Raw genomic sequence first — 16,514 nt, 5'->3', positions numbered from 1 at the left:
GTCGCGTGCATCAGCGATTCATTGGACTCACCTGGACTCAATCACCTGCTTTCATTTCCTCCCCTATATCTGTCTGTTCCCGAGGTTGTTCCCGAGGTTGTTCCCTGCTTCAGCATTATTGTCGTCATGCCGTTTTGTTCCCCCTGTTCTGACGCTGTTCCTGTCCTGCTCCTCGTCTGTGCTTGATTAAATGTTCACTCTCCGTACCTGCTTCTCATCATCAGCGTCGGTTCTTACAATAATGGTCCACCACCCAAAGGACATCCAGCCTAATTGACACAACCCTGGGAAGCATTGGAGTTCGACTCCTTGTAGAGCCCATTCCCCGATGAATTGAGGCTAATCTTAGGGCAAAGGGGGGGGGTACAACTCAATATTAGGAAGGTGTTCATAATGTTTGGTATACTCAGTGTATACACCATGTATTCTTGAATTGTTCCAACCATAGCCATAACACAGCCGTAGCAGTGAGTGATACTGTTCTACTTTGAACAGTCCCCCCTCTGGTTTCCCTCCTCACCGGCTGCTCAGCTGCCATTACAGTCAACCGCAGTTCAAGTTTAGCTTGGTCAGGGAACAGAGGCTCTGCCCCTTTACTCCTCAGAAAACCTGCTGGAAATGTGCCTGCTGTTTAAGCTCCCTCTCCCTGTAGCTGTTGGATGGGAAGCGATTGAACCATGTAGTGGAATAACATTGTCAAATGTTCCTCACACCTCTGTGTCTGGCTCAGTGGTCCTTCCTCACTGTTGATATTATGGGATTTTAGAGATTTTCATTATGGGCTGGAGGGTTTCTAAGCTACTGGGCTTTGTGAAATGTATGTATTCTCCAACTAGTTTGTGTAGGCAATGAAACTAGATATACAATATATTTGACAGGATTCAACGTTTATGCCACTTCACAGTACATAACATATATACGGGACTGTATTGTGGCATTGGAAATATTTATGTATGTTTATGGTTTCTATACAGAAGGAGCAGAAGACAGGACATCATCCATGGCAACCCACTGACTCAGTGCAGAGGATTCAACCTGAAAGGTATGACAACATCCAGCCAACATGTACCCAATGCCTGAGAAACCCACAGCTCTGTTGAATTGGCCAACAGAGGGCATTGGTATGCTAGTCCATTTATCTGATTTCCTCGACTCATTTGCTCTGTGGCTGGTCTATCCCAGCTGTACTCATTTTACTCTAAAAGGGTCTAACATAGATTCTGTTGGTTTATGGGTCATTTGAGTTCATGCCCTCTCGTGGTTCAGTAGCAAGTGCATTGTGTTTTACTGTATTGTCCCCTTGAGACTGTGTGTGTGTGTGTGTGTGTGTGTGTGTGTGTGTGTGTGTGTGTGTGTGTGTGTGTGTGTGTGTGTGTGTGTGTGTGTGTGTGTGTGTGTGTGTGTGTGTGTGTGTGTGTGTGTGTGTGTGTGTGTGTGTGTGTGTGTGTGTGTGTGTGTGTGTGTGTGTGTGTGTGTGTGTGTGTAAGCAAACAGACTACACAGAGATGATTCACTCAATCAGCTGTCGGCAAGCGGTCTTACAAGGGGAAGAGCTACGGCCCTCATAGTGCTACATTCCAGTATAAGTCTGTGTAATTGAACATATGTCATGGGACTAAACCATATGGTCATTGGTGCTAATTAGTTTATACCCTGTCATCCATCCAGCATGGAGCTAGTTGTCTGGGACATAAACATCAGATGGCAATGCTGTCAGTTAAAGACCAGGTCAACCTAGCTTGTTCTACTATACAGATATGAAGTGCATCTCAGTGGGAATGCAATCTGACAAACAAGCGTACATGGGGGATAATCTTAACTTGAGTCAAATTTCTTTAGAACATTAAAGTCAATGTGAGACTAAGTGAAAATTAGACTTCAGTGGAAGTTAGGATTCACCCCCTAGTGACTGGGAGGGTTTGGTTGTACTGCAGGTGTCACTAACCCTCAGGTCAACTTTTGACCCTGACTCTTGGGACCTACATCATACAACTGTGTGGTTTATGTCTGTCAGTGAGTTGACGTGTGTGAAACGCTCTTGTTTCAGCGTACAGGAACGCGGTGGAGATGACCCAGTATGGGGTGAAGAACAACACCACCTTCCTGGAGTGTCTTCCTAAGTCTCCCCAGGCCTCCGTCCGCTGGCTCATCCACAGAGACAATGACCGGAGGAAAGAGGTCAGACAACAACTTCCCGAGTCAAAGTTAACTGAGAAGCTGGGTTGAACCATAGAAATGGAATGATTCATTCTATGTGTTCAACGTCGGAGCTGGCTCAAATGGCTCAATTCCGACTCCAGTTTCTTGGAAATCAATGACTTTTTAAGCAAATATGGAATCCCATGACATGAAGGAGGATTAAGGAGGTATCGTTTTTCCTCAGTCAGTAACACACGGGACAGACTGAGTACAAAGGCTGTTGGTGGTCGATTACATTATCAAACACGTTGTTACAATCGAATGATTGTGTCAAATAATTGTGTCGAACGCCTTGATCTAGTTGGAACTAGTTGGAACTAGATCAAGGCATTTGACACAATCCTTCGACTGTGATGACGTGTTTGAAATAATATCAGACCACTATCATGGCATGCCTCGGGGATGACGTTGCAAAGTATTTATTGTCTGTGTAACAAGATAATGAGTAGTGATATACTGTAGATCAGATGTGATATGGAGCCTAACTAATGAGTCTATTCTCAACGGGGGGAAACATTTCACATTACTGACACCCTCTAAGACTTCCTGCTACCCATCAGGCCATGAGAAATGATACGGGGCTGTGCAAAGAGAACCTGCTCTTTGATAAAGATTCACATCTTTTACAGATTTCACTGTTTGTAGCTCATGAGTAATATTTATATCAGAGATTCTATGAGAATGAGTATTCCAGATGAACTGTTTAAAGACGTCCTCCAGTGATTTTTGACCTTTTACTGTTGAAAAGCCATATCCCCAGTATACGTACAGTAAAGGACACCCTAGAGGGTAAAAAATGTTTGTTTTGAGCAAAATTGTGTTTTTTAGACACAACAGCAAACTTCTAGGAGTAGGACATTGATGGCTGATGGGAAGTAGTGATGTCATGGGCCTCCCCCCTTGCTTGAGGAACAACAGAGAATAAAAGAGGAAAGCCCCCCCCTTCCTTGTGCTATGTAATGACATACCTGGACTACCTATTGAGATGTGCCTTACGTTAAGTAAATCCAGTGTTAAATGAGGTGAAAAGGAGACTGGAGTGCCACTTGAAGTTGATTTGTCTTTGCTCGATTTACTTGATTATAGATCATGCTGTGGGATAATGTGTTATGCTATAGGACAATTAAGACCATTCTGCTGACACCTCTCTTTCCCCCTTCCAGGTGAAGCTGGGTGACCGTGTGGTCGCCACTGACCATGGCCTGCTCATCCGCTCCGTCCAGCTGTCCGACCAGGGCCTGTACTATTGCCTGGCCACGGAGAACACCTTCAAGCGCACCGTGGCCAAGCTCCGCCTGCGTGTCCTGAGTGAGGCCATGGTGTCAGTGCTGACGGACAAGCAGCAGTCTCCCTGGGCCTGGGCCAGCACCCTGCACCCCAAGGCCCTGCTCTCAGCCTTCAGCCCTGCAGAGAGCCTGGCCGTACAGCAGTACTGTAAGGAGAGGAAGCAGCTCCAGAGCTTGCAGGGGGCCAGGCAGCAGAAGGGGCCGAGGGGAGGGCCCCCTCTTCGGGGAGACATGGCCAAGCTCAAGCCTCTGCTAGACCTCCGGAAGAGCCGTAACCGCAGGAACCACCTGGAACTGCCTGATGTCTGACTGGGGGAAACAAGGGGTTAACGGCTGTGGAGAGGGGGGTATACATGAACACACACACCTGGCCACACACACACATCCCCTGAGCTCCCGCCCTGCCCAGAGGCAATGGACCTGAACTGAATGCTTCCCCAGCTCTAGCTACTATAGGTTTACAAGGAGGAAGTGGGAGTGGGACTCACCCTGCCTGGGGCTGTCTGTAGTCTTATATGCATGAGGTACGCTGACCAGATTACTGTGATATACATACACATCTCACATCCTGTCACACTCGCCATTTAGACAGAGGTGTAAGCCCTGACCCTGGATCAGGACACATGGAGATGTGTGGATTTAGGCATCGGGTTCAGGTGTCGTTGGCTACATACACAGGATGACTTACTGCATTCACTGCTGCTCATGTAGTTGTATGATAATACTTGCCACACATGTATACTGTAGTCACGCTATACAGTAGGCAATGGTCTGATAGCAGTAATGTAGTATATTGCAGTATAGACATTTACAGAATGGGGAAATGTATCAGGCAGCATGTAATGGCTTAATATGAATGGTTGTCTGGTCCAAGGAGAACAAACCTGGAGTTTCAGATGGTGAAGGTTGTAATTTGAGTAGGGAAATCATTGGCATATTATCATTGCATATCCAAGAGGGGTGTTTTATAGGGAGCACCCTAGCTGTTTACACTCTGCAACTGTACATTGACTCATATTCATATCATATTCTTCCATATGGACACTGTTTACAACTACCACCTATTACAGTTTTACATTTGACAAAACGACAGAGCTATCATCAAGATCAAAACAAATCTCTCATTGTATGACCCGTTTCTATGTACACGTTGTAGCTCTGTCTCTATGGAGGAACTCTATCCCTCCTAACACCAGATAAAATGGCAGCACTGTCTATACAAAGGGCATATTGTCCATACTAAGTGGTCCCAATAAAAAGATTCCAGCCTTGGAAATGAAAACATAGTGGCTAGGCCAAAGTACACCTCCAGCTCAGCTGCCACCCATATGGACAGTACCGTTACCCTAGAACATGTAGCGCTGTGTGAGCAAAGAACCTTTGTTGGGAGGGATTCTGCTCAATTTATTATAGGAACACGGGCAAGACCACCCTACATGTTCACAATCTTTACTTAGTCATTTTCTAAACATCACGTTTAATAGGACAAAGGTCATGTAAAACGTTAGGTCACAGCATCCTTACATTCTGTCTTTTTTTCCTGTATTTATTCACATTACTTGGAACATTTATGTTCTTAAATGGTACGGGACATTGTGCCATACTGTACAAGTATCTCTCCATTATCTCTTCGATAGTGTATGATACTGTGTTGTCAGCACATAAGCATGTTAATGTATATAAAATCCATCTAAACTTTGTGGCTATTTGCAATACATTGCTGGATTGGTTTTATACTGATGGAGTATAGCAGTCACGCACATCCTAGCTTTTGTATTCAGGTACATGCATGTATACACTCCTGATTTGGGGGTTCGCATTTTCTTGATCCATGATTTGATGAGATATATTTCATCTCCTTACTGAGTTTTCATTTCACACACAGCAAGACAGACATGCATGATCAAAAATAATCATGATGACCATTTAACTTGAATATCATTTTAATCATTTTGAATAATGCATTTAATTCACAGTTTGTGGGATGGTCAGATTGGTGCACTCTGTTTATATAGTGTGAATAGCTCTTTCCTGTTTGTCTCAAAGTATAGTCTGTGTAGATGTATTCATGGTTGTTATGTGTACAGAGTGTTTTTCATTCTATATTTTCATCATTATAACTTATGTCATTGTGTCCAGTTTTTGTGGATCTGCGCTTTTGAATGTGACCCTAGTGTATATAATTTAACATATTTCATAAAATATTCTCGACCGTATCTGCAAATCGTAGAGATATATTTTCATTTTGACAAAATATTTTTTGAAGGTCTGACTTTTCCTTAACATAAATCTCTAGACTGACGACTCATTGAAGTTTTGAGATCGATTCAAACTTTTAACAAAGAAGTGTCGTCATAGTGAATGTTCAATGTCATTTCCATGTTATCATAAAACTGGTGTATTTCTATTTATTAATGTAATGACAGCCTGAATAAATGCATTTAGAAACTACTTTGAATTTCATACATTTTGGTTGTAAGTAGTCCTAGATGAATCTGACAGAGGAACAGCAGGATCATTCCAAGGAGCAGTAAGTCCCCATATTTCACTTATCTCTTCAGATGTGATACACTTTCACCGTTCACAGTCACGCTTAGGCTTTACATAGATTTATTGAATGTATGAAATTCATATGAGGTTGGTGGCTCCTTAATTGGGGAGGACGGGCTTCTGGTAATGACTGGAGTGGAATAGGTGGAATGGTATCAAATGCATCAACCACATGGTTTCCATGTGTTTGATGCCATTCCATCGACTCCATTCCAGCCATTATTATGAGCAATCCTCCCCTCAGCAGCCTCCACTGATGAAATTGTATGATGAATGAAAACAATCACATTACTGTTCTATTGGCTAGATATTTGCCGTGTTCATGTGTTAGTTGAAACGCTGAAATTTCCATCTTGCTAACTGGATGAACGCGGCACGTGTATAATAACTACAACCATTTAGCAAGTCAAAAATGTAAGTTTCCTAGTTCCGACTAGCACGTGAACGCGGCATTAATACTGAGAAAAAGGTCAGGGGTCACTTCTGAGGAATTATGGGTAGGAAGAAGCTGCCCATGCAAATGGGAAACGGGTAAGAATTCTGGGAAACAATGTAATGACTCCAAGTGATAGCCGAATAGATTTACAATGTGATTTATTAGGTGCCCACAAGTTTAAATATTTTAGAAATTGGCCTACTTTTCTTCAGAATATTTCAATGAAGATATCAGTAGCTGCTGTTAGAACTAGCATTGAATATTGGTTAGTTTCCATTTGTAGATTCATACTCAGTATTTAATGTTCATTTTCAAACAGCCACACATGTTTCTAAGCCATATGAAAATATGGCTTAGAAAGAAAATGGCTGCCTTACAGAGTGCACTGGTGCAGAGAAGGCGAGAGAGCTGAGGAGCACTAAGGCAAGTAAAGATGTCTCCTTCAATCTCACTTTCCACTGTTACTGTACTCTCTACAGTAGACAGAGGAAACAAAGAGCCCCGGGAATTGGCAAATGGTCATTTAAAACCCCCTAAAACTAAGAGAAGTTTCCTGCAGGGCAAAAACAGTGCTTTCTCACCAAACAAACCCAAGTGCCAGAAACCACAGAATAATCATCCGTATGGGGGTGTTTAGACTCTCATTTTGATTTACGGGCCACATGAGGTGAAAGGGAAACTGAATAATTTGGCTTCAAATGTACAATAGAGCGGTTTGTTCCAGCAATGAGAGAACCTAAGCTGGTTACTTCCCATGGGGATGTGGGCCAGTTTTGCTAGACTCATGCCGTGTCATAACCCTACTTAAGACCCCTTGAGAAGCAAGGTATCATAAAAAAATAACTTCACTTCCTCCCCGTTCCTGCCTCCATTGATATTCATGGCTCAACTTCAGCGTGAGCAGAGATTAAGTTGAATACATTTGAATCGGCTTGATTTATTTTTGTTGGAGCCATGAATGTTCGCTACATTAATGCCATAGCAATTTCAACCACTGTATATTCTAGCTTTCAAGATCCCTGACCAAAATCTAGCAGGGAGGTGTGTGCAAATCAAATTACAATAACATGAAAGAACAGTTTATAAGAATATCTACAACAAAAAGTACATTCTAACTCACGTCTACAATATATCCTCACTATGTAACAGAGCAAGAATTTTCACATTGTAAATAACATTGAAATGAAGAACGTGCAGGATATTAAAAGTGACAGGTTACAGCACACTGATATCCTTGTACCCCCGCTGTTCCTCTGTTGTACAGCAGCATTGTCCCTCTCACACAAGCTTGTTGTTGTTTCTGCTTATCAAACAATGTGCCACTGTGCAGAGTACAAAGGCTGCTGACCCTAAGCCTATCAGCGTGAACTGCACCGTCTCCAGCATGTCAACACGAGATAACAGCTCCTTCTTAAACCTGTCCGCTGTCTCGTCATCCAGGGATGCCGTCTGTAGAAACAGACAGTCGTTGAGGTATAGCATGTACAGAAACGAGAGATTATATACTCATTAAATACTTTGGAAATATGCAATAAAAGGCAAGTTAAAGCTTTAGAAGTAAGACCTGGCAGCAGTAAGTACAACTCAAATAACTTACCTCGTTTAGCCAAACTATAGGGAGTATGGTGTAATCCTTCACTTTCTTTAACACCCTGGAGAATATGTAATGAGAGAGAGATATCCTTGGATGAGTTGCTGTATATACAATAGTAAAGTACAGGAAAATAATAGACCAAGACATTAAACCTACGTGATGATCTTGGAGGGGCCATACATCATGTTCACCTGCAGTCTCTTAGCGAACCTCAGACTGAACCCTGTTGTCTGACAGAAACAAACAAACACCAAATAAGACACATTTATTCCCACAGCAGTTAGGCCTACTGTACTGCACACGCCAGCAACAGACAATCATGATCTGTCAAAATCGAAATAGTTGCGAGAGCAAAAGGATGTCGCTTATTGCGAGAACAGCACAAGAATACCATGCGTGCTAAGACTTTTTGGGGAGTGTTAGCATATTCACAGATGACTGCATATTTGGGAAGGTCATTTGACAGAGGTGAAAGGTGAATGGATGCAGCGCTCTCACCGGTTCCACATCCAGGAACGTGACGTGATGCTCTTCACTAGGACCAAGGCCCTCCACATCTTCAACCAGGTATGGACTACCATGCAGGAAGTGAGGCAGGGAGATGTAGACTGGTTGTCCTGGTTGAGAATATCAAAGATGTACATGTTGATCACCTGGTACTGTACACAGTACATGCATACAGTACAGTCATGGCCAAAAGTTTTGAGAATGACACAAATATTAATTACTACAAAGTTTGCTGCTTTAGTGTCTTTAGATATTTTTGGCAGATGTTACTATGGAACACTGAAGTATAATTACAAGCATTTCATAAGTGTCAAAGGCTTTTATTGACAATTACATGAAGTTGATGCAAAGAGTCAATATTTGCAGTGTTGACCCTTCTTTTTCAAGACCTCTGCAATCCGCCCTGGCATGCTGTCAATTAACTTCTGGGCCACATCCTGACTGATGGCAGCCCATTCTTGCATAATCAATGCTTGGAGTTGTCAGAATTTGTGGGGTTTTCTTTGTCCACCTGTCTCTTGAAGATTGACCACAAGTTCTCAATGGGATAAAGGTCTGAGGAGTTTCCTGGCCATGAACCCAAAATATCAATGTTTTGTTCCCCGAGACACTTAGTTATCACTTTTGCCTTATGGCAAGGTGCTCCATCATGCTGGAAAAGGCATTGTTCGTCACCAAACTGTTCCTGGATGGTTGGGAGAAATTACTCTCGGAGGATGTGTTGGTACCATTCTTTATACATGGCTGTGTTCTTAGGCAAAATTGTGAGTGAGCCCACTCCCTTGGCTGAGAAGCAACCCCACACATGAATGGTCTCAGGATGCTTTACTGTTGGCATGACACAGGACTGATGTTAGCGCTCAGCTTGTCTTCTCCGGACAAGCTTTTTTCCGGATGCCCCAAACAATCGGAAAGGAGATTCATCAGAGAAAATGACTTTACCCCAGTCCTCAGCAGCCTGTGCCTTTTGCAGAATATCAGTCTGTCCCTGATGTCTTTCCTGGAGAGAAGTGGCTTCTTTGCTGCCCTTCTTGACACCAGGCAATCCTCCAAAGTCTTCGCCTCACTGTGCGTGCAGATGCACTCACACCTGCCTGCTGCCATTCCTGAGCAAGCTCTGTACTGGTGGTTCCCCGATCCAGCAGCTGAATCAACTTTAGGAGACGGTCCTGGCGCTTTCTAGACTTTCTTGGGCGCCCTGAAGCCTTCTTCACAACAATTGAACCGCTCTCCTTGAAGTACTTGATGATCCGATAAATGGTTGATTTAGGTGCAATCTTACTGGCAGCAATATCCTTGCCTGTGAAGCCCTTTTTGTGCAAAGAAATGATGACAGCACGTCTTTCCTTGCAGGTAACCATGGTTGACAGAGGAAGAACAATTATTCCAAGCATCACCCTCCTTTTGAATCTTCCAGTATGTTATTCGAACTCAATCAGCATGACAGAGTGATCTCCAGCCTTGTCCTCGTCAACACTCACACCTGTGTTAACGAGAGAATCACTGACATGATGTCAGCTGGTCCTTTTGTGGCAGGGCTGAAATGCAGTGGAATGTTTTTTGGGGATTCAGTTCATTTACATGGCAAAGAGGGACTTTGCAATTAATTGCAATTCATCTGATCACTCTTTATAACATTCTGGAGTATATGCAAATTGCCATCATACAAACTGAGGCAGCAGACTTTGTGAAAATTAATATTTGTGTCATTCTCAAAACTTTTGGCCACGACTGTAAGCGTAGTACCCACAGTTTTCCCTGACCATGAAAAACTCTAGGACCTGCTTATAGTCCAACGGAACTGCAGTAAATGCTAGTTGCTATTAACCCTTTATTTCTCCTGTAAGTCTCTCTGGATAAGAGTGTCTGCTAACATGAGTAAAATATGAATTTATTAGACGTCGGTCCCATTCATACAGTGCTAATAGATCATTAGATCATATTATGATTTTTATCTGCTGATGTCCAGCAGTGCAGGAACCAGTTAGTGATGGTTGCCCGTGTCCCTCACCACGAGAGGAGCTGATGTCCAGGACTCCGGCCAATGTGCAGTTCTTAGTGACCACAGAGTCCGTGCAGAAGCACTGGTTGTCTGGGTTGACTGCAGGGGAGGCTAGGGTGAGCGGGGGCAGTTTGAACCGGTACACCTCGATCCCCTTCAGGTTCAGGCTCCTCTCATACTCAGCCGACACAGACCTGAAGACATTGAAGAACAGTGCTTTTAGGAGACAAGGCTCTTTGTTTTTGCCAGGGCCGGACCTCTTGTGGTCATGATTAGAAAGGCATCCTCAAAAGTGATGATGGAAATAAAAGATCAGGGGCCCTACTGTATGTATAAAGCTTCTCAGAGTAGGAGTGCTGATTTGGGATCAGTTTAGTCTTTTAGATGAATGAATAGGATTGCATGGAGGGGGGATCCTAGATCAGCACTACTCTGAGATGCTCATTGTATATGGCCCCAGATCTGACTACAGTGTCTGTGAATATTAGGCCAAAGGACATAGTGAAGATAAACAAGTAGTAAATGCTTATTGGCTGTATGGCGGCAGTGAACAGGATTAAAGCTGATGGAAGTTGCTTTACAAATTAGGCCCACTGCAAAACCTAAATTAGTTGTCATCTCCACTTGTCTTTGTTTACCATAACGCCAGTCTACATGAGATCAGAACATTACTATCCACCCCAATAGGTAAATGAAAAACAGATCACTCCACCTGCTGATGTCAGGGGAAAAGAAGTACAGAGGCTTCTTCTTGTCCAGGAAGGGAGAGAATGACGAGCCATCTGATGAAATACAAGTTAGTCAGATCAATGGTGAAGAACATAAAATTGAATATATTAACCATGGGAGTATAAGATGACTTAGTAATTATTCTCCAGTGTTCTTAATTGATTTCTTACGCATTTGAAATGTTTTGATTGTGTGATGATAGAGTAAAATATAATTCAACCAGACAGTGATGCAATGCAAGTTGTCTGCTGCCTGGGTATTTGGGTGACTATACCTGTGCCGTTGATCATGTCGCAGTATGTGTTGTTCCAGAAAGACACCTTCCTATTAGAGAGAAATGGCCTCTCAGTAAAACCATCCGTTTTTGGGTAATATGACTCAGACAAAAACTACCTGCAATCAGGGGCGGACTGGGACAATAAATTGCCCTGGCATTTCAAACATACCAGCCTATTTTTTTCCCCCTTGAGGCCCCCACACCGGCCTATTTTTTTTCTTTGAGGCCCCCATTATTAGCCAGATAATTATTTGGGGCAACAAAAAAAACTAGTTAGACAAGCCCACTGGGCTACAAATGGACCAGCCCATCTGGCATTTGCATCTGGCATCAGTCCGCGCCTGCCTACAATCACCAAAGACCTGTGGTTTTATGTGGTTTGCCAGGAGAATACTACAGATGATGCTGCAAATCCATGATGTCATTAGACTGAATTGACAATATGGACCAGACTCCGATTTTTCACTTTAAAATGTATGCCAAACAAAAATCCATGATTTCAAAGTTTAATAACAAACCATGCAACTCTATGCACAAGGACTACTTTGAACAATTTACACAGAAAATGTCACAAAAACACATTTACTAGTACTGTGCAGATGCACATTTTTCTCACAGAATTACGGTATATTTATGTTTTATTTTGTTTGTTGATATTACAGTAGGTGAAGTGGATTTACATCCGGTAACGGAATAACGGTAAGAGAATTACATCATGAATTACATCATGGGTCCCTGGTCCCATCATGGGTCCCGGGCCCTGTTATGATATAGGTTAGTGTGTACTCATTTCACTATTTGGATTCAACCCTCACAACAACTCTCCATCAACTTTAGTGTGTTGAGGCTCAAGATAGACTCACTTTTCCCCCTGCCAGCTGTCAATGATAGACACTTTAGAGATGTCATCCTTGCCTGTGAAGACACTGTATGGCCCATCATAGGTGCCGTTGTACTGAGGAAACAGCACATCACACCATAGTACAGTTAGGTAGCTACACAACATTACATTTCATTAAGTTATTCTTACATTTTCAGTGAATGTCACATAAATAATGCAGATTGGTAATTATTTTAATAATGTACATATAAAACGAAATAAAGGATTTGTATTATTATTCTGTATAGCGAAGGTGTATGAAAATGATATGCATGTGAGCTTACAGGAAAAAAGAGGCCCAGTGTCCCTTTCAGAATGGGGTCTTTATAACCCCAGAGTATTTCTCTCACTGTCCGTCGTTGGAAGAGTGAGACATTGTTTAACTTTATTGCAGCTTCCAGTACCAATGGGGGAAACAACTTGTACCCACCCTGAAAGGAAGGAGAAGAAAAATGAAGTCACATTTCCAATATTCAAAACGAGTACATTACACAATGTCAGCACACACGCATATCACTGCTTCCCCGGCTCATAAAGATAGAATATTACAACAACAACGTTTTATGACTGATATGGTGACATGCGAGAGAGGGCTGTGTCCTACAAACGGTTGTATTTATTGCCTCTAATCTTATAGGTCCTTGAACATATAGGATAAAAAAGTCCCAATCTGTTATCTACAGTGCCTCCGGGAAAGGAGTCAGACCACTTGACCTTTTCTACATTTTGTTAGGTTACAGCCTTATTCTAAAATGTATTAAATAAAGACAATCCTCAGCAATCTACACACGATACCCCATAATGACAAAGCAAAAACAGGTTTTAATTTGCAAATGTATTGCAAATAAAAAACAGAAATACATTATTTACATAAGTATTCAGACCCTTTGCTGAGACTCGAAACTGAGCTGAGGTGCATCCTGTTTCCATTGATCATCCTTTTTTTTGGTCACTCTGACAGAGCTCTAGAGTTCCTCTGTGGAGATGGGAGAACTTTGTAGAAAAACAACCATCTCTGCCACACTCCCCCAATCAAGGCCAGCATCCCGGAGTGGCCTCTTCACTGTTGATGTTGAGACTGGTGTTTTGCGGGTACTATTTAATGAAGCTGCCAGTTGAGGACTTGTGAGGCGTCTGTTTCTCAAACTAGACACTCTAATGTACTTGTCCCTGTTGCTCAGTTGTGCACTGGGGCCTCCCACTCCTCTTTGTATTCTGGTTAGAGCCAGTTTGCGCTGTTATGTGAAGGGAGCAGTACACAGCATTGTACGAGATCTTCAGTTTCTTGGCAATTTCTCGCATGGCATAGCCTTCATTTCTCAGAACAAGAATAGACTGACGAGTTTCAGAAGAAAGGTCTTTATTTCGGGCCATTTTGAGCCTATAATCGAACCCGCAAATGTTGATGCTCCAGATACTCAACTAGTCTAAAGAAGGCCAGTTTTATTGCTTCTTTAATCAGGACAACAGTTTTCTGCTGTGCTAACAGGGTTTTCAATTGATCAATTAGCCTTTAAAAATTATAAACTTGGGCCTGCCGGGTGGTGCAGTGGTCTAAGGCACTGTGCCACCAGAGATTCTGGGTTCGAGCCCAGGCTCTGTCACAGCCTGCTGTGACTGGGAGGCCCATGGGGTGGTGCACAATTGGCCCAGCCTCGTCTGGGTTAGGGAGGGTTTGGTCGGCAGGGATATCCTTGTCTCATTGTGCACTAGCGACTCCTGTGGCGGGCCGGGGGCAGTGCACGCTGACCAGGTCGCCAGGTGTACGGTGTTTCCTCTGACACATTGGTGCGGCTGGCTTCCGGGTTGGCTGTGCATTGTGTCAAGAAGCAGTGCGGCTTGGTTGGGTTGTGCTTCGGAGGACGCATGGACAAAAAATGTGCTTTTCTTTCTAAGACATTTCAAAGTGACCCCAAACTTTTGAACGGTAGTGTAATGTGATATTTCAATTTCTAAAAGCCTGTTTTTGCTTTGTCATTATGGGGTATTGTGTGTAGATTGATGAGGGGGAAAAACGATTTAATCCATATTAGAATAAGGCTGTAAAGTAACAAAATGTGCAAAAAGCCAAGAGGTCTGAATACTTTCCGAAGGCACTGTACATGTGCACTTCAACCAAACATTCACAATAACACTGGAGTGTTGTGAGACCACCACAGCCAGACTCACAACTAAATAAGTTGTGGTTTGTAAAAACAGTGAAAGCTAGGGCCCCATAATTTATGTTGTGCTCGTACAATCCAGACACCTGGTTCCCTTCAACCCCAGCTCTCCTTATTGTGTTTTTTTCTACTCCAGACAAAGTAACCCCGACAGAGGTGGAATACACAACATCCACTCAGACAGGTAGAGAGCCATTACAATGTAATGAGATGTCACCCACTTACAGCCACAGCTAGGTTGAGGGAGGTGACACTGTCCTCCTCAGATCCCACAGACATGGAGGGCTCAAATATGGCCCCCGCAGGGAGCAGGAAGGAGATGGTGTAGGTCTCTGGGTTGGCCGTGATGTTCTCTTTGGGCAGGTACCGTGTCCTGATGGGTAGAGAGAGACACACGGACGAGTGTCACCCACCCTTTGGTCTCCTGTTTTCTCACCCAGTGACTTTTAATCTCTCGTACATTATACCATATTAGATTGGATTCTAGATTAGATTTAGTAAAATATAGGTGTTTTCTCTTCATTTATATTAATTGTAGAATTAAAGAGCAATTTATAATTCAAAGTCATCCAATTATATTTAGAATACAAAGTGATGAACACCATAGTTTTTTTCCTCTATACAACGTTGAAATCACCTAACAGAGATGATGCACATCATATATACATCATTTTGTTAATCTTTTAGAGACATTTGAGTGAGTAGGGACATACTTGTATGTGTAGGGCCCTTTCTCCACCAATTTTGGCTTTGACCCATTCTCCACCACATCCAGCGGGTTCTGCACGTCAAAGAGCCAGAACTGCCTGTACACAGGTGCGTCTGCAGACACCCAGTTGTCCCAGGCTGTGGTCCCAGGCTCGATGACCGATTCCTGCATTCACCAGACAGACATTAACTGTTTCTATACAGTGCCCTGGTTTTAAGTAAAGCAGCAAACTTTTCACTCATTTATTTAAGTTATGACCAAAGTGGCTGTCAACTTTTTAGATGCATTTGGAAAATATGACCTGGTACCTAGTAATGCAAGAGATTTAACAAATGAAGATGTTTCTTTCACTTACTATTTAGAATCCACTCTCATGTCCCTTTCTTGCTAGCAGAAAACCACTTTTTCCTAAATGGCCCTCTTTGAAATCCTCTTATTTCTATTTTTCTCTTGCCCACCTCTCATGCATTTGATTGACCACCTCCACAATGTTTACACCTCTAGCCAGCTGACACTCACCTTTGTTACAGTCTCATGGATGATATTGTTCCCCACGGGGATAAGGATTATACCTAATATGGCCACCGCAATTCCAGCCCCAATTCCAACCTTCAGCCCACACAGCTTGTTACAGCAATCCATGGTGCTGTGTGTTTCTGTCTGTGGGGGTATGTAGGTCCCAGCAGCAGCTGTGCCAGTGGAGCGACTGAGACTGAAGGACAAGTACAGGCAGACGTAGCTGGTCCTAAACCAGGCCACCTACTGATAAGAGGTATATAATAATGTGACTGCTGGGGGTTGAAGGTTGAGTGATGATGACTCCTGGCCAAAAGATATCATCACACTATATGACAGCTGATTAGAGCTTTGCTTAACTGAGGAGGAGTCAAGAAGGAAGGAGATGCTCTGAGAGGCACTGTGATTTCTGTACCTTTAAATACAGAGCAGGTCTCTGTATATCATGCTATGTTAACTGGATATTCTATTCTAATATTATTTCCTGATGGGATGGGGGTTGCTTTATGCTCTCCCCTGCTTAGAGGAAGAGATGAGATGGTCACTGTTGGAGGTGTGTCGGAGGAGACGAATTGGGTACTTTTCATATAATATATCCACAACTGTATGTTTTCAATGGAATTTGCAGAGCTTTATTAATCTCATGCTGATAACGAAGAAGAAGAAG

The 16,514-nt window shown here is 43.0% G+C and overlaps 2 protein-coding genes across 2 annotated transcripts in view; one reads left to right on the top strand and one right to left on the bottom strand.

The window, feature by feature from the left end:
- Positions 1 to 5,936, top strand: part of LOC106576426 (semaphorin-3C) — a 48,154-nt gene extending 42,218 nt beyond the window's left edge. Inside the window, exons 16-18 of the mRNA XM_014153606.3 lie at positions 975 to 1,042; positions 2,048 to 2,178; positions 3,363 to 5,936. Coding sequence (XP_014009081.3) covers positions 975 to 1,042; positions 2,048 to 2,178; positions 3,363 to 3,794 — 631 coding nt within the window. The 3' untranslated portion in view covers positions 3,795 to 5,936. The remainder of the gene's footprint in view (positions 1 to 974; positions 1,043 to 2,047; positions 2,179 to 3,362) is intronic.
- Positions 5,937 to 6,612: 676 nt separating this feature from the next.
- Positions 6,613 to 16,159, bottom strand: LOC106576427 (platelet glycoprotein 4). Its single transcript, XM_014153607.2, has 12 exons — positions 15,851 to 16,159; positions 15,336 to 15,496; positions 14,848 to 14,995; positions 12,745 to 12,891; positions 12,444 to 12,535; positions 11,578 to 11,627; positions 11,287 to 11,356; positions 10,584 to 10,768; positions 8,564 to 8,682; positions 8,222 to 8,295; positions 8,069 to 8,123; positions 6,613 to 7,920 (listed from the first exon to the last, which is right to left on the bottom strand). Exons 1-12 carry the CDS (start codon positions 15,971 to 15,973, stop codon positions 7,750 to 7,752), a joined length of 1,395 nt encoding a protein of 464 aa, XP_014009082.1. The 5' UTR covers positions 15,974 to 16,159; the 3' UTR covers positions 6,613 to 7,749.
- Positions 16,160 to 16,514: the final 355 nt, after the last annotated feature.

Source organism: Salmo salar, chromosome 17 (genome assembly GCF_965601325.2).
Source record: "Salmo salar chromosome 17, fSalSal1, whole genome shotgun sequence".
Classification (NCBI taxonomy): Eukaryota; Metazoa; Chordata; class Actinopteri; order Salmoniformes; family Salmonidae; genus Salmo; species Salmo salar.
This window is presented reverse-complemented; position numbering and strand designations above follow the sequence as displayed.